The 21,977-nt window shown below is 44.3% G+C and overlaps 1 protein-coding gene across 1 annotated transcript in view; it reads left to right on the plus strand.

The window, feature by feature from the left end:
• The window catches only part of SYNE2 (spectrin repeat containing nuclear envelope protein 2), a 550,589-nt gene that overhangs the window by 182,141 nt on the left and 346,471 nt on the right, over positions 1–21,977 (plus strand). The window contains exons 27-28 of the mRNA XM_082274971.1: positions 11,910–12,057; positions 16,833–17,474. Coding sequence (XP_082131097.1) covers positions 11,910–12,057; positions 16,833–17,474 — 790 coding nt within the window. The remainder of the gene's footprint in view (positions 1–11,909; positions 12,058–16,832; positions 17,475–21,977) is intronic.

Consider the following 21,977-nt stretch of genomic DNA (forward strand, 5'->3'; position numbering starts at 1 on the left):
TACCTCATCTCCTCTTCCTTTCTCTGTCGGGGTCCCCCAAGGTTCTGTCCTTGGACCACTCCTTTTCTCAATCTACACCTCCTCCCTGGGTCAGCTAATTGCCTCCCATGGCTTCCAATATCATCTCTACGCTGATGACACCCAAATCTATCTCTCCACCCCTCAGCTCACTCCTTCAGTCTCCTCACGCATCACCAGCTTACTAACAGACATATCAGCCTGGATGTCATATCACTTCCTCAAACTCAACCTGTCCAAAACCGAGCTCATGGTATTCCCTCCCCCACGGTCCTCTTCCCCTGATTTCTCTGTCAACATCAACGGCACAACTATCAACCCGTCCACCCATGCCAAGGTCCTAGGTATAATCCTGGACTCTGAACTATCCTTTCAGCCACACATCCAGTCACTGTCCAAAGCTTGCCGCCTCAATCTCCGCAACATCTCCAAGATACGTCCCTTCCTAACCAATGATGCCACAAAGCTTCTAATCCACTCCCTGGTCATCTCTCGGCTCGATTACTGCAACTCCATTCTCATTGGCTTACCTTTAAAAAGACTATCCCCCCTTCAGTCCATCATGACTGCCAGGCTCTTCCACCTTGCAAACCGCTCTGTGTCTGCTACCCCTCTTTGCCAATCCCTCCATTGGCTGCCACTCAACCAACAAGTTAAATTCAAGCTACTAGCCATAACCTACAAAGCCATCCATAACTTGGCGCCCAGCTACATCACTAATCTGGTCTCAAAATACCGACCAACTCGTTCTCTTCGCTCCTCCCAGGACCTCCTGCTCTCTAGCTCCCTTGTAACCACTTCCCATGCTCGCCTCCAGGACTTCTCCCGAGCTTCTCCCATCCTCTGGAATGCTCTACCCCCATCTGTCCGACTATCTCCAACTTTGACTACTTTCAGACGATCCCTGAAAACACATCTCTTCAGAGAAACCTATCTGGCAACCACCTAACAACTGTACTCTTATTTTATCCATCAGCCCATTCCCCACAATTATTACCTCTTGTATCTCTTGACCGTCCCTCTTAGATTGTAAGCTCTAACGAGCAGGGTCCTCTGATTCCTACTGTATTGAAGTGTATTGTTTTTGTACTGTCTGCCCTCAAGTTGTAAAGCGCTGCGTAAACTGTCGGCGCTATATAAATACTATATAATAATAATAATATGAAATTAGAAATGTGATTTAAGGTAGATATTAGGGGAAAAACCTATTTCTTATTTTATTTTCAATATAGAAAGTAAGTTGCTCAGGGACAGGATTCTGGAGGGCAAGAAATTAGAATGGGCAGGCACACACACATAAAATAGTCTTTCAGAGGAACACTGACTGCACGATACGCCCCCTCCTCCTTAGTGACAGTCTCTCTCCACACCAGGTGGTGGCTTCAGTCCACTCCAGTCCAAACAGCACTGACAGTCCCTTTCCTGGCTTAACTTGCACAGTCCCGCAGACCCGCACACAAGGCTCTGTTCGGCTCCCTTGCACTATGACATCACACGACACTCAGGCACCGCCTCCACCAACCTACCAAATAGAAATGTACTTTTTTACTGGCTTTTCCACAAGTTACAAAATTAGTTTTAAGTGCAAATTTCAGTGTTTAGGCTACAAACAAGTACAATAAGATAGATAGAATTTGCGAGGAGATCTCCAATGTGCAGAAACCTCCCCCACCCACCAACCCATATCCACAGATACAATCATTACTTCCCTCGTTCCACCCTACTAGTATTAACGAGGTTGCTGTACTTTTATCTAACACCCATCTAACCACCTGCCCCCTGGATCCTGCTCCCTCGCACATGCTACGCTCACCCTCTGACTCTATTCTGCGCTCTCTAACTCACATCTTCAACCTCTCCCTCTCTTCTGGCACCTTCCCTGATTTTCTAAAGCACGCACTAGCCACTCCCATCCTTAAAAAGCCCTCACTGGACCCCACCAACCTTCACAATCTACGCCCCATCTCCTTACTCCCCTTCTCCTCCAAACTCCTTGAACGATTGGTCTACAACCAACTGAGTGACCATCTGACTAAGAACAATCTTCTTGATTCCCTTCAGTCTGGATTTCGCCCTCAACATTCCACTGAAACTGCCCTCCTTAAACTCTCAAATGATCTACTAACAGCTAACACCAAAGGACACTATTCTGTACTACTCCTCCTGGACCTCTCTGCTGCCTTTGACACAGTAGACCACCCCCTCCTCCTCAAAAAACTCCACTCCTTTGGCCTCCGTGACCGTACTTTCACTGGTTCTCATCCTACCTATCCCAATGCACCTTCAGTGCTACTTACAACTCTACTACCTCATCTCCTCTTCCTTTCTCTGTCGGGGTCCCCCAAGGTTCTGTCCTTGGACCACTCCTTTTCTCAATCTACACCTCCTCCCTGGGTCAGCTAATTGCCTCCCATGGCTTCCAATATCATCTCTACGCTGATGACACCCAAATCTATCTCTCCACCCCTCAGCTCACTCCTTCAGTCTCCTCACGCATCACCAGCTTACTAACAGACATATCAGCCTGGATGTCATATCACTTCCTCAAACTCAACCTGTCCAAAACCGAGCTCATGGTATTCCCTCCCCCACGGTCCTCTTCCCCTGATTTCTCTGTCAACATCAACGGCACAACTATCAACCCGTCCACCCATGCCAAGGTCCTAGGTATAATCCTGGACTCTGAACTATCCTTTCAGCCACACATCCAGTCACTGTCCAAAGCTTGCCGCCTCAATCTCCGCAACATCTCCAAGATACGTCCCTTCCTAACCAATGATGCCACAAAGCTTCTAATCCACTCCCTGGTCATCTCTCGGCTCGATTACTGCAACTCCATTCTCATTGGCTTACCTTTAAAAAGACTATCCCCCCTTCAGTCCATCATGACTGCCAGGCTCTTCCACCTTGCAAACCGCTCTGTGTCTGCTACCCCTCTTTGCCAATCCCTCCATTGGCTGCCACTCAACCAACAAGTTAAATTCAAGCTACTAGCCATAACCTACAAAGCCATCCATAACTTGGCGCCCAGCTACATCACTAATCTGGTCTCAAAATACCGACCAACTCGTTCTCTTCGCTCCTCCCAGGACCTCCTGCTCTCTAGCTCCCTTGTAACCACTTCCCATGCTCGCCTCCAGGACTTCTCCCGAGCTTCTCCCATCCTCTGGAATGCTCTACCCCCATCTGTCCGACTATCTCCAACTTTGACTACTTTCAGACGATCCCTGAAAACACATCTCTTCAGAGAAACCTATCTGGCAACCACCTAACAACTGTACTCTTATTTTATCCATCAGCCCATTCCCCACAATTATTACCTCTTGTATCTCTTGACCGTCCCTCTTAGATTGTAAGCTCTAACGAGCAGGGTCCTCTGATTCCTACTGTATTGAAGTGTATTGTATTTGTACTGTCTGCCCTCAAGTTGTAAAGCGCTGCGTAAACTGTCGGCGCTATATAAATACTATATAATAATAATAATATGAAATTAGAAATGTGATTTAAGGTAGATATTAGGGGAAAAACCTATTTCTTATTTTATTTTCAATATAGAAAGTAAGTTGCTCAGGGACAGGATTCTGGAGGGCAAGAAATTAGAATGGGCAGGCACACACACATAAAATAGTCTTTCACAGGAACACTGACTGCACGATACGCCCCCTCCTCCTTAGTGACAGTCTCTCTCCACACCAGGTGGTGGCTTCAGTCCACTCCAGTCCAAACAGCACTGACAGTCCCTTTCCTGGCTTAACTTGCACAGTCCCGCAGACCCGCACACAAGGCTCTGTTCGGCTCCCTTGCACTATGACATCACACGACACTCAGGCACCGCCTCCACCAGATCCACCCTCCCACCCCGCCTGTACTGAAAACACTGTAACAGGCATTCGGATGGTCTCAACCGTCTCCAGTCTGGAACTGCACATACGCAGTTCGAGCCTAGCATCACAGCCATATTTTTTTTACTGGCAACCTTTTCCTGTCAGTGGCATTTACTGGTAGGAGAAAAATGCCCATCTATTACTGCCTGCCAGTAAAACTGCAGATGGTTGGCAACACCACTGTACAGGTTCTAGACAAAGGTTGTGTTACTCAAACACAATGTAGTCTTTATAGGACTAGGACCTGACTTCTCTGTCTGCTTTTGTATTTAGCTGGTAGCTTGGTGTTCCGCTTTAAAGCAAACCGGTCATAGATAAAAATCCCAACCCATCCCTCTCTGGTACATCTATTTGCTTTTACTGCCACTCCCTTGCATCTTGGATTTCCAGCACCCCTCAGCAAAAGTGCTGATACATGTGAGTATGGGGGAACACGTGACATACCGCCTGCTTCCTCACGGTGCAGCAGAGGGGTCCCAACAATGTCACAGGTGGGTATGTGCCAAAGAGCTTGCAATAACTAGCAGAAAAGAGTACTGTCAGTAAATGCAGGCGGCATTTTGGGTGCAATACTAGTGATCAGGTCAGCTTTTAGTTTGTCTTTAACCACTTGTCTACTGGGCACTTTCAACCCCGCAAATTCTGAAAAAAATATTAATTTCTATTATAAAATTTAGCAAATAAAACATTTTTCTTCTTCACTGGGCGCTGATGAGGTTGCACTAATGGGCACTGATTAGGTGGAGCTGATATGCTGCGCTGATGGGCACTGATAGGGCTGCACTGATAATCAGGCCACTGATTGGGCTTCACTAATATCAGTGCCCTGATTATCAGTGTAAATATTCCCTGTCACAGGATAGCCAGTTATTGGCTTTCCTTTCCTCTCACAGAAACAGCACTGAGAAAAGGAAATGGCGATAACCTGCATTTGTTTATATATGATGAGCTGTGATTGGACACAGCTGATCACATGGTAAAGGGCCACTGAAAATGGCCCTTTTGCTTTGGACACAGAGCATGCCCGAGGCGGGCTTCTGGGAGGATGTAATAGCTGCACTCCCGGGACTGGATTACCAGGCATAGCCATCTTTCGGCTATAGCGCAGTCAGCAAAGTGGTTAAAGTCTACAAAAGACAATATGATCCATTATGCCCTCCCTGTTATGTTTTATCTATCTGACTTGAAATTTGTCATATTATGTTTACTCTGTTTTGTTGAGCTGTCTTTGTAATCCTATTGCTGATGTTTACTGTCTGTTGTCAGCGGATTTATATCATTGTATGTTGCTCTACCCCTACCTTGGCTTTGGAAACACACCAAAAACGGGATGTTTTTGGGGTCATGTGGCACAACAATGCTGGTTAAGGAGCAGGCAGCCATCGGTGTCCTTAATTTGTGAATAACTGACCCCCCATGGTTGTCACCATTATCCAGCTCCTGTAGAGGCGTCAGTCCAGTCACCCCACTTTCCTCCCCTCACATTTTTGGAGCCGATGCTTCCAGCTATCCTGCCCAGTCTTTCCAGATCTTCTCCCCTCCAATGGTAACATCAGTCTTACACAAGAGGAGCTGGAGCATGCTGTCCACCAAGGAGAGGTACTTGAGGGAGACCTAAACGTAGTTATCACTGGTTGTTAAGGAGCTGGAACCTGATGACGTCCTTAACAACCAAATATTCACCTCAGATGCGTTGAGCTAAAATTTAATGCAACGTATTTAAAATATGCTATGCTTTTGTTAAAGCGCATAGCACGTTTTACAAGCACTGGGAAAGCAGCTTTAGATTTTTTGGTTATAAGCAGAATTGGTAATTTATAATGTGTTTTAATGCTTCTGTCACATTGCGATTTTGCATTTATGAAGTCGTTGTCCATGCAAGTGTTTCATGAGATGTCGTAAAAGCTTAAACATGCTCTCTCTGTGATTCCTGGACCCAAGAGCTCAAGTCCTGACTTGATTCTTGGACTAATTGCTTTTTTACTGGATTTATCTTGTTTACCTTTGCAAAATGTGAAAACAAGTACTTTGCCTAGGAGAACGCAGGTCAGGATAAAAAATCTAATTCGAATAGAAATAAAAAAATAAGCAGTCTTTGTATAAAAAGTTCAATGTGCACATGTCCTACGCATACGCTCAGGCACCACAAATGATCAGAGTTTTGTTTGCAATATGATTATCTCCTATGATCGTTGGCTCCATCTAGTGGCCATAAGGGAGTATTTTCAAGAAATACCTTAACCCAGAAAAAATCCACATTATTGCCACTAGATGAAGTTGATGATCACAGGGGATGATCATTTTATAAATCATTTTACAAACGAAAGCAATCATGGCACCTCTATGAATGCTTAATACAACATCAACATGGTGAACTTTTTATACGCAGACCCCCTAAGTGTAAGGTTATGAGCATTTACTCTTTCTGACTATGACCTGTACTGCAACCTTTAAGATTATAAAATCCTCCTGTCTGGTAGTAAGTTTCTGCTTGTTGATGATCTGTGTGTTCAGTGTGAATTGAAACTACATCGAGTGTAATGGCCAGTTATTAGCTACTCTAGGACACACAGAAGCAGTATGATATATATAAAAAAATGAAAATAAAAAAACAGCAGCTCCTCTACAGTTCATACTTCATACGTTGAATTACTTTCATACGTTGAACTAAATTTTAGTATTTTTACTGTAACCCTAGCTCTATGTGCAATGATTACTGTATGGCTGGCTTGATGTAAGCATGGTAATACAAGAAAACGATTCCAATGGACATGACACCAGGGGAGAAAACTCATCATATAGGAAAGAGCGTGGTGCTTGATCTTAGGACAAAAATAAAGTGCCCAGCACTTAAGACTTTTAAGCTGGCCATAAGCTAGTAGACTTTTGTTTGAAATTTCCTTTAAGAGCATTGATTTGATTTTCTAATCATTAGTGGGATAAAATTTACATTTGTTTTCAACCCCAGCGACAAGAAAATTAGAAGGAGTAGGATGAAATTTTAGGAAAGTCCACTCACTCCAGAAGCAAATATTTTTGAAGTACTTTTGAACTATCTTCATTGTGTTGTCGAAATGTACTGATCAGAATTTCATCATGAATGTTCATTCAAAAATCTACTAATGTATGGCCAGCTTTAGTTCAGCGATTAGATCTTGGTGTGACCTTCAACAGTTGTGCATGACACTGTTCCTCTTAAAATGTATTTTCATAGAAACCAAAGATGCCTATTAGTAACAGTTGATAAAAAAAAAGACACACAGAATTAAAGAATAAATAATCACTTTTACTTCGAGGAACTTAAAGTGATTGATTGTAAAGGATCACCTTGTAAAACGAGCCATTCAGTTTCAAATAGAAATGAAAGGCAAAACATTTGTGTGTGTGGTGTGTGTGTATATAATATAATATAATATATATATAAGAGAGAGAGAGAGAGAGAGAGAGAGAGAGAGAGAGAGAGATAGATAGATAGATATAAAAAGGCAAAAAGGTATTTATAACTTTTCTTTATTTTTATTTTATTTTTTTAGAAGTGATCACCTTCCCTCCCTTCTCAGCTGTATAAGAGCTGGGGGACGGAAAGCAGCAGGTCACTGAGCTTCCCAGTGAATGGCTTCCCAGTGAATGGCTGTGCAGCGTGGGTGTGTCAGGACAAATCTGATCATTGGATGAGAGCAGACTGAGTTTTCAGCATAGCTAGAGAACTGACCATGCTGTGCTCTCCTGCTTAGTGTGGTCACTTTTGAATAGGTAAGCAGAGGGACTGGCAGGAACACCAGGGATTTCACATAAAGGAAGCAATACAAAGAGAACAGGATACTTTCTCATACAAGTACATGGTACCGCAGGCACATACCAGGAATATGAAGTGTTGGGGTAACAAACGCTTTCAGTCTCATTCTAAGAAGCTGTGAGCAGACAGGCTGTATATTGATAAAGTGACATGCAATGTCTCTTCTGCAATAAAATCAGCTATTTGCTTTGCAGTCTTCTCTGGAATGTACACTGAGCTTTGTATCCACAGCTAATTGTACATGGTTGCAGAGATCTTGTGTGCCGGGATGAATAAACTCCTGCGCAAGAGTGACATCATCCCACGCCGGCTAATGGAGATGGGCACACTCCAGCACCCATAAGAAGCCAGGTAAAGGGTTGCCAGCACTGGTGAAGGACAGTGAATCATTGAAGGGAAGGTATCACAGACTTTAGTTCCGCTTTAACTTGATACCAGGTGATGGGTTACAGAAATATCCATTTTAGGCCGTGTGTTCAAATTCTCAGCAAACTGCAGTCATCTCGCAGTTCAGGACTCTGAGCTTCAATACAGGGAGTGCAGAATTATTAGGCAAATGAGTATTTTTGAGGATTAGATACAGACAAAATGGAATTGGGTGACTGACAGAGGTACACCTATTGCCAACCAATAACACCACATCCCCAATATGAACATATAACAACAAAATATGGTGTTCGATGGACTGGAGAACCAGCCATGGAACCACCAAGGTGATGGGACTTTAAAGGTGTATGGTTGTGGCACAGACAGAACAACAAGGATTGGGTTAAAATTACATTTTATTGGTTACCATAGTAGTTAAAAAGATACGAGACACGTATCCAACAGTTGGTTGACAAAAAATACATAAAAAGAGAGTTGCAGTTGATACAAATATAAATACTACGTTCGTGTGAACCGAGGAGATGCAGGGGGTCACCGGGGTCCTACGTGTTTCGCCATTTCCATGGCTTCGTCAGGGACCAAGTGACTTGTGACCTCTCGCAATAGCTCTAGACATTAATAAACAGAGATGTTAACAGTATTCATTCTGCGTATGTAAACGCATAGGTTACAGATCAATACATTGTTACTTAAAACATATACACACAGATAAGCATTCGAGACTTACCAACACATAATTAGCAAAAGCAGAGCAACTGTGAACTGCATTACTGGTCGTGCGTGCAGGGCGGTACCGGGACCTCCCCAGGTCCTGGATGGACGCGGGGTAATGAGTGCCTTTTGTAGGCCGAGCCAATGCTGGACCGGGCCAGGACAGAACAGTCGGCTATTGTACCAGATACAGCAAAGCAGGGTAGAAAATCCCAGCCTCTGAAAAGGGAGGAGGATAGGTAAAGGCATTCATTACCCCGCGCCCATCCAGGACCTGGGGAGGTCCCGGTACCGCCCTGCACGCACGACCAGTAATGCAGTTCACAGTTGCTCTGCTTTTGCTAATTATGTGTTGGTAAGTCTCGAATGCTTATCTGTGTGTATATGTTTTAAGTAACAATGTATTGATCTGTAACCTATGCGTTTACATACGCAGAATGAATACTGTTAACATCTCTGTTTATTAATGCCTAGAGCTATTGCGAGAGGTCACAAGTCACTTGGTCCCTGACGAAGCAATGGAAATGGCGAAACATGTAGGACCCCGGTGACCCCCTGCATCTCCTCGGTTCACACGAAAGTAGTATTTATATTTGTATCAACTGCAACTCTCTTTTTATGTATTTTTTGTCAACCAACTGTTGGATACGTGTCTCGTATCTTTTTAACTACTATGGTAACCAATAAAATGTAATTTTAACCCAATCCTTGTTGTTCTGTCTGTGCCACAACCATACACCTTTAAAGTCCCATCACCTTGGTGGTTCCATGGCTGGTTCTCCAGTCCATCGAACACCATATTTTGTTGTTATATTATTGAGGATTAATTTTATTATTGAACAACAACCATGTTCTCAATGAACCCAAAAAACTCATTAATATCAAAGCTGACTATTTTTGGAAGTAGTTTTTAGTTTTAGCTATTTTAGGGGGATATCTGTGTGTGCAGGTGACTATTACTGTGCATAATTATTAGGCAACTTAACAAAAATCAAATATACAATATACCCATTTCAATTATTTATTTTTACCAGTGAAACCAATATAACATCTCAACATTCACAAATATACATTTCTGACATTCAAAAACAAAACAAAAACAAATCAGTGACCAATATAGCCACCTTTCTTTGCAAGGACACTCAAAAGCCTGCCATCCATGGATTCTGTCAGTGTTTTGATCTGTTCACCATCAACATTGCGTGCAGCAGCAACCACAGCCTCCCAGACACTGTTCAGAGAGGTGTACTGTTTTCCCTCCTTGTAAATCTCACATTTGATGATGGACCACAGGTTCTCAATGGGGTTCAGATCAGGTGAACAAGGAGGCCATGTCATTAGCTTTTCTTCTTTTATACCCTTTCTTGCCAGCCACGCTGTGGAGTACTTGGACGCGTGTGATAGAGCATTGTCCTGCATGAAAATCATGTTTTTCTTGAAGGATGCAGACTTCTTCCTGTACCACTGCTTGAAGAAGGTGTCTTCCAGAAACTGGCAGTAGGACTGGGAGTTGAGCTTGACTCCATCCTCAACCCGAAAAGGCCCCACAAGCTCATCTTTGATGATACCAGCCCAAACCAGTACTCCACCTCCACCTTGCTGGCGTCTGAGTCGGACTGGAGCTCTCTGCCCTTTACCAATCCAGCCACGGGCCCATCCATCTGGCCCATAAAGACTCACTCTCATTTCATCAGTCCATAAAATCTTTGAAAAATCAGTCTTGAGATATTTCTTGGCCCAGTCTTGACGTTTCAGCTTGTGTGTCTTGTTCAGTGGTGGTCGTCTTTCAGCCTTTCTTACCTTGGTCATGTCTCTGAGTATTGCACACCTTGTGCTTTTGGGCACTCCAGTGATGTTGCAGCTCTGAAATATGGCCAAACTGGTGACAAGTGGCATCTTGGCAGCTGCACGCTTGACTTTTCTCAGTTCATGGGCTGTTATTTTGCTCCTTGGTTTTTCCACACGCTTCTTGTGACCCTGTTGACTATTTTGAATGAAATGCTTGATTGTTCGATGATCATGCTTCAGAAGCTTTGCATCCCTCTGCAAGATATCTAACTATTTTTTACTTTTCTGAGCCTGTCAAGTCCTTCTTTTGACCCATTTTGCCCAAGGAAAGGAAGTTGCCTAATAATTATGCACACCTGATATAGGGTGTTGATGTCATTAGACCACACCCCTTCTCATTACAGAGATGCACATCACCTAATATGCTTAATTGGTAGTAGGCTTTCGAGCCTATACAGCTTGGAGTAAGACAACATGCATAAAGAGGGTGATGTGGTCAAAATACTCATTTGCCTAATAATTCTGCACTCCCTGTAGTAATAGACATTTCTGCCATCAGAGCCCCTAATCAGGAAGGGGGCCAATTGCTCATTTCTGCCACTTAGGTCAATGACTCAGAAGCCACCCCTCAGTGTAGTGTACTTCTAAATTTGCAAAGATATCCACTCCAGAATCCTAAAATAACACTGAGCTAAGTGGTCATCTAGCTGCTAATTTTATTTCTCTGTTAGACTTTGTTCTCTGTGACTTCTATTTTTGGTTGCAGTGCAGTTCAAATGAATACCTTGATACGAAGTTTAGATAATGTTTCTTAGTTACATAGTTTATAAGGTTAAAAAAAAACACATTCTGGTTTAATGTGTGTGTGTGTGTGCACAGGTTATTTTTATTCTGTAACAATTTCCGTGGCTCTTAATATTCTGTTTCCAGAGGAAGACATCTAAAAGTTTTTGTAGGTTGTCACGACACTCCAGCTTATACCACTTCCTGGCAGAGGGAGTTCCACATTTAACTGCTCTAACAGTAAAGAACCTTTTCCGCAATCCCAGGTTAAGCCACCTTTTTTCAAACTTCAAAGGGGTCAGAGGTAGGGTATTTTTGCATTACAAAAAAGAAAATACATTCAGAGAGCTGAAGAAGCAACAGAGTCCCCCTTTTTATTGTGTTCTGAAAAACTGACAATCTAAAATATAGGACTGCATGAAAGGAATGTCATCAATGCGTCATATTTTTTTGTAGAGTTTAATTTTCATCACTTTTTACATGTTCTGTCAAAAAAAGTGCACAATGGCTTAATACTTTATTATCACATTGTTTTTTGCCAGGATACAGTCTTTGTTGATTACAATAAATGTGCTTCTGCCTATTGAACAAGAAGTGTCTGTTCTGTGCGAATCAAACCTGCAGAGTCCAGTCCAAGAGATGGAAAGGTTTACGGTCTCCAGCATTGGTTCAGTGTATCAGGATCTCCAGGTAAATGTATTCAGTCTATATTCAAGCTACCTTTTCCCCTTGTAATTATTAATTATATAGTTTGGTCTGTCAGTGCGCACATGTTCTAGCTGCTATGCCAAAATGGGCTTTGCTTTCAGCAGCGTGGAAGTTCATAGTTGGTGCTTAGGAGAGATATCATTTAAATAAGAAATCCCCTATTTGGGTTTCCCTTTCCCCCATCTCACAGCTATAATAGGATGATGGAACAGCTATGGTTAAATTGTTTACCTAACAGAAGTCCGACTACAAACATAAAGTGGAGCTAAAAATGAACTTTATTTGTGCAATATTAAGTATCACCAGCAAGTGGCATAGTTGTAATGCCTGGAAGCTCCCTAGGAATTTGATTGGGGCTGGGAGCTGTTTTAAGGCATATGTATTTCCTATTAAATTCAATGAATATGCATGAATGAATGTGCATGAAACGGCATACTATCATGCAAGAACATTGCAATCTGCCTTTCATGCATTGGGATTTATTTCAATTAAAACACAGGTGTGTAAAAACAATTGTAGCCTATTGTCATTGTTGACCTCTCCTTATGAAAACTTTATCTGCCTGGCCTTTGTGCTAATCCAGTGGCTTCAGTTCTTCCTGGGCCGCTGACCTAGACCACGTATGAAGATCAAGAGTTCTGATTTGACACTGCCCTCCCTGATCTGCAAGGTGGTTGGTGCTGCCTCCCTTGGAGAGATTTTCACTTCCTGTTATTTTGACCAATGTCCAGACAGGTAGAATATTGAAATCTCCAGCCCAATGCAGGTGCATTTTCTCATGGTGTTTTGAGCACCCAGCTTTACTAGGGGGTAGGTGCCTCCTGGAAGCATCACTATATCTTTATTTGCAAAATGCTTTGTAGGCAATATGACTTTAGGAAATAGGGGGGCTTTCATTAGCGCAGACCTTCCTTTTTCATGGAAGGTTCGCTTTAATAGGGATATGGATAACATTTAAAACTTATAGAGGTTTCCACCTTGTCCAAAACTTGGCTAAATACACTTTAGCTGTAGTTGTGCTTCAAATTTGTGATTTGTTTTTAAATATATTGAATTCATTTTATTGACAGACACCGCTCCTGATCTTCTTAACCATTGGGTTATGCTGCCCCCTACAGGAGTAGGACACTAGGCAGACAAAAAGTCTGGCTACGCCTATGGGCATACATCCCCCCCCCTTCCTCTCAGCTATAGGTACTCAGTTTTTTTCTGCCTAGTCAATAGTAAGGACCTAGTTCCTTGCTGGGATCTCTGGTCCTGGCAATTTTTTTCTTTTTAGATTTTTTTTTCTCCTGTTTTTTTTTTCCTGTGAGATCTACAATCACCTGCTGAACTGAGCGACGGGCTGGATAATCTAGATCCAGTGGTCACCCCAGTCTGGCCAGCGAGCGGGCGGAGACCTGCGCTCCGCACTAGGATAGCCCCACCGGACTGGGGCTGGCCTGCAAGTTAAACGCCTCAAGAGGTCGCATACGACCGAGTCCCGGCCCAAGTCCCGGCCTAGGGATCCCTCCTTGTGCCGCCATTTACTTGTAGCCTGTGTGCTCAATGCAGGGGGGTGATGTTTGTTTAGTCTGGTGGCCATCTTGCAGTGGTTTGCCATTGAAAATAGCCGCGGCCATGACAGTGGAGCCCTCTGGGCAGCGATTTCGGCAGTGGGAGCCCCTCCTCATCCCCTGGTGCTGACTCCTGGATCTTTTCACTTCCTAATTGCCACACATGGAGTGTAGATTATCCTGGTGGCTGCAGGTGCCTGTTTCTGCTGGGTGGTGAGTCTGATGGGGTCCTCTCCCTCTCTGCTAAGGATCGATTTAGGTGCTCTGTTACTGGCGACCGGGTGGTGCTGCCGGAGTGGTGGGGGTGTCCCATAGCAATGTTTTTACACCTTTTTTGTGGGGTTCCCCCTATTGACTCATGGAGTCCTTGAAGCAGATCTCTCTACCTAATCTCCTCTCAGAGGCTGCGGGGCCCTCCGGTCCCAACCATACATTGATGCTCTGATGGCAGTACTGGAGTCTTTGTGTCTCGGGTGGAGGCGTTTTTTGGGCAACGGGCTAGCAAAAAGCGCCCCCCCCCCCGCCTACCCTGCCTCATCTGTTTCCGCAGATCCTGAATCTGATTTGGCCACCACGGATGTGGGTCACTCTGCTGGGTCTGCGACCGCGCGGTTTGAGTTCTCAAATAGTAAGGATGATTCCTCCACTCTTGTAGCCGCACATAAAAAGGCGCTGGTGAATGCACTGATTATATCTGTGCATGAGACCTTAATAATGGAGGACACAGCTGAAGCTGCGACGGAAGGCTTTGGTTCCCTTTGGCACGCACAAGCCATCCAGAGCCGCAAAGGTGGCATCCGGCGCTTCGGCTGAGCAAATTCTTCCTCCCCTTGTATTGGACAGCCCACAGATGGCAGCCTGTCTGGGTGGGGAGGCGTCCTCGGCAAAATTTCTGCTCAGGGGGTTTGGACACTGGAAGAGTCCAGACCAGTGTTTCTCCACTCCGGTCCACAGGCCAGATTTTAAGTATTACCTTTGGGGAGACACAGACTAGAATACTGCAATCACTGAGCAGCAAATTATATCACCTGTGATGTATTTCAGTTTTCTTGCAAACCTGGCCTGTTAGTGTGCCCTGAGGAACAGAGTTGAGAAACACTGGTCCAGACTACCAATAAATGTCCTGGAACTCTGAGCGATCAGACTGTGCTTGGAACATTGGACGAATCAACTTCAGGAATGTCCAGTGCGCATTCAAGCGAACAGTGTCACGGCCGTGATTTATGTCAATCACCAGGGGGGCACAAGAATTGTCCTGGTGGTTCTCGAGGTAGCCTGCATTCTAAGGTGGGCTGAACATTTTGTTCCAGTCCTCTCCACTGTACACATTCCTGGGGTGAAAAACCTCAGTCGGCAGGTGTTGGACCAAGGGGTATGGTCCCTTTATCTGGAGGTGTTTCATTATTTGTGTCTCCGGTGGGGCATCCCCGAGGTGGAGCTGTTGGCATCTCGGCTCAACAGAAAGGTGCAGAGGTTTGTGGCTCAGTTACGGGATCCTTTGGCGGAAGCCACAGATGCACTGGTGGCTCAGTGGGGTCAGTATCATCTGATTTATGCCTTCCCTCCTCTCAAGCTTCTGCCAAGACTTCTACGCAGGATCAGGCAGAAAGTATTCCAGTCATCTTAGTGGCCCCAGCCTGGCCTCACCAGGCTTCGTACGCCGATCTGGTGCAGCTTGTCGCCCTCGTTCTTGAAAGCTTCCTCTCAGGGAGGATCTGCTGCCCCAAGGGCCAATCTTCCATCCTGCTTTTCAGTTGCTGGCTTTGACGGCTTGGCTGTTGAACACCAAGTGCTAAAGGATAGAGGCTTGCCTGAGTCGGTGATTCCAAAGCTGTTAAAAGCTAGGAAATCTTTTTCTAGGAAAATCTGCCATCATACGTGGAATACGTACATCGCATGATGTGAGTCCCTTGGCGGCCTTCTTTTAACCTTTTGGCCTTGGCGGTCTTCTTTCAACGGCCCTTGGCCACAAAATCTTCTGGGAATTTGGCACTTGGCTCCTCCAGTGCGGTCTCTGTTACCACCTTGTGACCTCAAATTGGTGTTCTCAGTCCTCCAGAAGCCTCTTTTTGAGAATCTTAGGGAGATGCTGTCCCAGAAGGTGGCTTTTTTGATGGCTATGACCTCTGTGTGCAGGGTGTCAGAATTGGCGGCGTTCTCCTGACCTTCACCTTGGTGGCTCACAGAGATAAGGTGATTCTTTCGCCCCTGTTTGTTGTTCTTCCATAGGTTGTCTCTGATTTTTATTTGAATGAAGACATTGTGTTGCCTTCCCTGTGTCCCAGGACAAAACATCTGAAGAAAATTGCTTTGCATGCCTTTGATGTGGTCCGGGCGATTAGGGTGTACTTGGCAGCTACAGAGTCTCTTAGGAAATCAGATTCACTATCTGTGCTCACAAATTGGACTTGGAAAGGGTTGTCCGCTTCCTCTGTGACCATTTCCAGATGGATCAGGCAGACAGGGATTCAGGCCTTTTCTTTCAAGGGTCATGTTCCGCCTTTCCCTGTCAAGGTGCACTCTACTCGGGCGCTCAGTGCCTCCTGTGCCTTCCGTCATCAGGTCGTCGGTGCACACTTTCACAAAGTTCTATAAAGTGGATGTGTTGGCATCTGCGGATGCTTCTTTTGGCCGCTAGGTTTTGCAGGCTGCTGTTTAGAGGACCTGGTGCTCTTTGAGGTTGTATTGCTTTTTTTTTTCAGGTGAGCTCCAGTTGTTTTGGTTAAGCTCCTGTTTACCTGGTTGGCTATAGTTTAGCCTTGGGAATTTATTTTTGTTGTTCCCACCCCTCATGTTTAACACTGCTTTGGGACATCCCAATGGTTAAAAAGATCAGGAGCTGTGTCCGTCAATGAACGAAAGAGAAAATGGGATTTTTGACTTAGCGTAAAGTCTATTTCTCTGATGTTCATTGACGGACACAACACCCACCCCTCTGTGAAGTCTTAATTCTTCTGACACTGCTTGAAACAAAACGGAGTACCTAGAGCAGAGAGAGGGAGTATACCCCCTGGGACTGCCCATAGGCGTAGCCAGACTTTTTTTCTGCCTAGTTTCCTACTCCTGTAGGGGGCAGTATAACCCAATGGTTAAGACAATCAGGAGTTGTCTGTTTAATGAGCATCAGAGAAATTGATTTTACGGTAAGTCAAAAATCAAATTTTTTTTAACGTGCACTAATGTCGTTTAATCAAATTATAGGAGTTCCAGAGTTCCGTAGATGATCAGATTCAGCGATGTGATTATCTGGAATCTGCTGCTGATGTCATTGACCCAGCAAGTCCTGTCGATGTGCAAGCCATCCAGTCCATTGTGCAAGAATACAAAATACAACTAGGAGCAACAAGTGACGCCATGAAGGAACGTGAAGCTCTTTTGAAAGACCTCCAGTCATTTATGTCCTCTCTGGAAACAACTAAGTGGTCCATTCAGGCTGTAGCTGCTGTGCGTGAAAAGGACAGAACCATCATTCTACAAAAACAGAGGAATATTGAGCTACTAGAGCAGAAAGTTCATAGATTGAAGATGGAGGCTAAAGAGCTAGATGACAGCTTGGTACCAGCAGGGATCTACTTAGAAGACCCAGAACATGGGGGAGAAACATCCTGCCTAAAAATGGTGGGTGGATTCTTTGAAAAGATTGAAATTGCTAAGCAAGCTGCTTTAGAAGAATTAAGGAATTTGGATACACAGGAGTCTGGGATACTGTCACTGAATGGTGCATCATATAGCCATTTGTCATCTGATGATGATGTACCTTCAGGATTAATTGACCATCATCATGAAGAGAAGATGGAGACCTTCATGGCATCAAAAATCGATTCAGTTTTGGAGGAAATAAAGGTATGGACCCACAGTGTGATTGGTTCTTGGTAGGAACCAAGTTTCATAAGTCATTATTGTTTAAGGGTCCAATCACTTACAGCAAATAGATTTACTCCTTAAAGCAGAACTTTACTCCTAACAATTGATAAAACAAGTAATCCTCTTTAGCAAGGAACATACATTCCACATTAGTAATTATGCTACCAAAATTAGTGTGTGCTTTACGTTTCCTCCAGCATTGTTCCTGTTTCTTCTTGCTGAAGGCTGCCATTTTGATAAAGCCCTGAGCAGCAGTTAAAGCAGAACTAAACCCTCCTATCCTTTTCAGCCAAAGAAGCTGCTTCTGTTTTATCTACAACTGCCATGGTGCTGCACATATGATCAGTTATAACGCCAGTTATTTGATGGTTTGACAGGTAGGTTGAGAACACAAGCAAATGTGACAGTTAGCATTCCTGGCATGCCAGGAATGTAACTGTTTTTTGAAACTGTTAAATCGGTGGTTGGAGTTCTGCTTTAATTTTTAGACTGTCAAAAAATCAGCCTCTACAAATTCTGCACAGTGCCTAAAAATGGAAAGCAATTTACCAGCATGTGCAGAGCAGGGTGGGACAGAGTATTACTGGATTTGAAACCATGTATTGTAGGCATTCGTTTTTTATATAGCTATACCTTCAAATGTGGCCAACCTGAAGTGACCTAGCAGGACTTAATTTTCTGACTAAAGTTCCACTTTAAGTGGTATGAACACTTATTTTGTTTCACCATAGAAAACTATTTTTCCAAATTACAGATCTCACTTTGTAATTTCAGACTTTGTCCGCCTTGGGAGTCGGGTGTTCCCATCAGGTTGCCAACCTCTCGTGACATATATTTTACTGACAAAACCTGGGAAATTTACTGACAGAGAACATTTTTTAATGACAACCGGAAAATGACAGAACTCCTATTAAAACTAGGAAAATCGATATTTAAACAGCATAAACACAATATGGAAACACTGACAATACACACAACAAGTTATTTGCCTGGTTTACACTGGTTATAAAAGTCAACTCCGTATGACAGATTATCAGCACCTGATATTTACAGACAATTGGAAAAGTCACTGAATTTTACAAATTTACTAACGGTTAGCAACCCTGTTTACCATGCACTTTTGGGTGTTCCTGCACTTCCTGCTGCATTTTGCATAGTAAAAATAAATATTAAATCCAGCAGGGAGATAAGGAGCCCTTCATAATCTCTGCAGCGTGTGTGCAGACCCAGAAATTCAAACTTCGCAATAGTAAAAGTACCCATTAAGGATTTGAACTGTGCGCTATCTACCAACTACTGAATGATCAGGTTTTGGGTGGGCTTGCCTTTTAATTCCCTGGATAATTGGTTTGGTTCATGGCCTAAAGGTGACAACTCCCGAATATTGATTTCCAAGCCAAGGATTAAACTGACACATCATTTTCACTTTGACCAAATCTGCATGTTGCGGAATTTTGTAGAGAAGGTCAGTAAATAATTGAACAATGTGCATGGTTAAATGTTGACGCCTATAATGACATATGCTGTATGTCTGTCATTAATGCAGCAGAATTTTTCTTTCCTCCAATGAGTCTGCCTGTAACCTAATTTTATTACCTGTTGATCAGGCCAATAGAGCTGTTAATTTCCCATTCCTATTAGAGTGACAACACTGTTTGTTCTGCAGTGAAATCCCTGCAGAATTGTCATCCTGTGAACAAATTAGTCTTAGGTGGATGTGTAATTTTATATGGACTACAAAGTCCAAAAAAAGTCTAAAGCCTAACTCATGCTACCCCTTTTATGTGTAAAATCTTTATTTCTCTTTTGTTCATTGACGGACACAGCTCCAGAATCTTCTTGACCATTGGGTTATGCTGACCCCTATAGGTGTTGAACACTAGGCAGGAAAAAAGTTTACCATGCCCATGGGGTGGTCCCAGGGGGTATTCTCCCACTTTATAGGCATTCAGTTTTTTGTCTGCCTAGTCCAGTGTAAGGACCTATTTCCTTGCTGGGATCTCTGGTCCTAACATTTTTTCTTTTTTAAACAGATTTTTTTTCCTCTTATTTTCTGTTTCTGTGAGAACTACAATCAACTTGGTGGACTGAGTGACGAACTGGATATTCTAGATCCTTAAGGTCTTCCCAGTCCGGCCAGCCCAGTTCTGACTGGTTTTGACATAAATGTATCCTTTGAGAAAGACATTTATGTTGAAACGCGCCAAGGACAGCCTAATTTATGTGTCCACTGCCTGTGTGTATACCTTGGATGTATGTAAGTGCATTTCCCTTATTTATATACATTTTTAAGCGGATTTACACTTATGTCTGCTCCATTTGGTTCATTCCTTTAAGTCATCGATTGAATTGGAGCCCCCTTCTGCCTACATTTGTTACATATTTGTATTGGAGTGTCCGAGGTTACGGCGCCAGTTTGGAGACCTATCATACACCATATGAGCCTGTGTGACCCATGTACTCTACGGTATTTTGGGTTCAATCTTTTTGGTGAGCGCATATATCATTCCCTGTTGATGTCGGGATCTGGCGTGCACTGTGATCACACACATCACACACCCTGGATTATTTGTTTTTCACCATTTGCACTTGGGATTGGTTATTGTGTTTACTTTCTATTTATTTGTTTATGATTACTTTCACTATATCATATAACTCTAAGTCCCCGTTCACACTAAGGTGACCTGTGAGGCGACCTGGTCGCCTCACAGGTCGCCGTAGGTCGCCTTCCATAGGGAAGCTGCGGACCCGTTCTAATAGGAGCGACACAAGTCGCTCCGACTTAGAAAAAGGGTCCGGAGCTTCTTTGGGGCGACCTGGAGGCGACCGCCATAGACTTCAATGTTATGAAGTCCGTGGCGGCCGCTCCGAGGTCGTGGCGCGCTGCTCGCACCGCGACCTCGGAGGTCGCCCCGGGAAGTAGCGTCGCTTGTATGTGAACGGGGCCTTAGTGCCGGTTCACACTACTACGACTTGTCAGGCGACTTGGTTGCCTGACAAGTCATGCTCCATTCTGTGCAATGGGAACCGTTCTAATAGGAGCGACTCAAGTCGCTCCGACTTAGAATAAGGTTCCTGCACTACTTTTGGCCGAAGTTGAAGCGACTTGCATTGACTTCCATTATGTGAAGTCAGTGCAAGCCACGCCGAAGTCGCGGTGCACGGCGACTTGTTCAAGTCGCCCCAAAGTCTTGTCGCCATAGTGTGAACTCTAAGCGCTGCACTTTTTATACATTTGTGTTTTTTTTGTCAACGTTTTTGTCAGTTAAATGTGCTAGCAGCTCATTTTATTGTTAGCGCAATGTATCACTTTATTTTTTTCACTGTGCTGACCGGGGGTGGTGAGTTATTTTGGGTGCCCTGGTATCTCCCTCTCTCTGCTATAGCAGCGATTCAGCTGTGCTGGGACTTGTAGTGCCGCTAGCGCGGTGGTGGGGGGGTTACTTGGCAATGTTTTTTTCTACTTTTGCCTGGTGGTTCCCGGGTTATCATGGAGTCCCTGGAGCAAATTTCAACCCTGATCCCATCTCAGAGACGGCAAGCGCTTCTGGGTCCTAGTCCACCCTATCTGCTATGGGGGCGGCTCTGGAGTGCTTAGTGTCCAAGGTTTTTTTGGTCCTGCAAAAAAGGACCAGCAAAAAGTATCCACCACCTTCACCTGTCTCCTCTGTGTCCCTGCACCCTGAGTGCTCTGATAGTGAGGATGATTCCTCTTCCACGACAGCCACACATGAAAAAGCGCTGTTGGATGCACAGATTGTCTCAAGTGTGGGAAACTTTAAAAATGGAGGATGAAGCTGCGTCGCAGGCGCCGGTTACCTTCGGTACCTGCAAATCCTTAAAGGCGGCAAAGGTTTTTTTCCTTATCCTGCCTATTTTGACAAAATCTTCCCGAATCAGTGGGGTTGCCCTAAACGCAATGTGTTGGTTCCTAAGCATTTTGGTAGAAGATACCTCTTTGAAAAGTCCCTGTTAAAGTGGATGGTCCCACCTGTGGTGGATTCGCCAGTTTCCAGGCTAAACAAATCCACTCTAATTCCAGAAGAGGAGTCTCTGCTTTTAAGGACCCTTTTGATAGGAAAGCACAGACCTTGGTTCCAGCAGATGTTCACTATGGTCGGTTCGGTCCTTAGGCCGGTGTTCACCATTGCCTTGGTGTCCCACACCTTGACAGAATGGGCTAAGCTTTTGCGCCAAGATGTGGAGGGGGGAACAGCTTCCCCCTGCCTTTGCAGAGCTGGCGGACCAGTTGGTCCAGGAGTTAGTTTGTCTGTGATGCCTCTCTGGATGCAGTTTCCTTCGTTTCCAGGCTATCCGTGACAGCAGTGGTTCTTCGGCGCATGATATTGCTGAAATGCTTGTCTGCGGACCAAGCTTCCAAAAAAGCCTTATCGGATCTCCTTTTTGTGGGGGATTGCCTGTTTGGGTCTTCTCTGGATGAAATCATTAAGGGAGATATAGGAGGGAAGAGTATTCTCCTCC

The sequence above is a fragment of the Pelophylax lessonae genome (genome assembly GCF_965119305.1).
Source record: "Pelophylax lessonae genome assembly, chromosome: 13".
Lineage (NCBI taxonomy): Eukaryota > Metazoa > Chordata > Amphibia > Anura > Ranidae > Pelophylax > Pelophylax lessonae.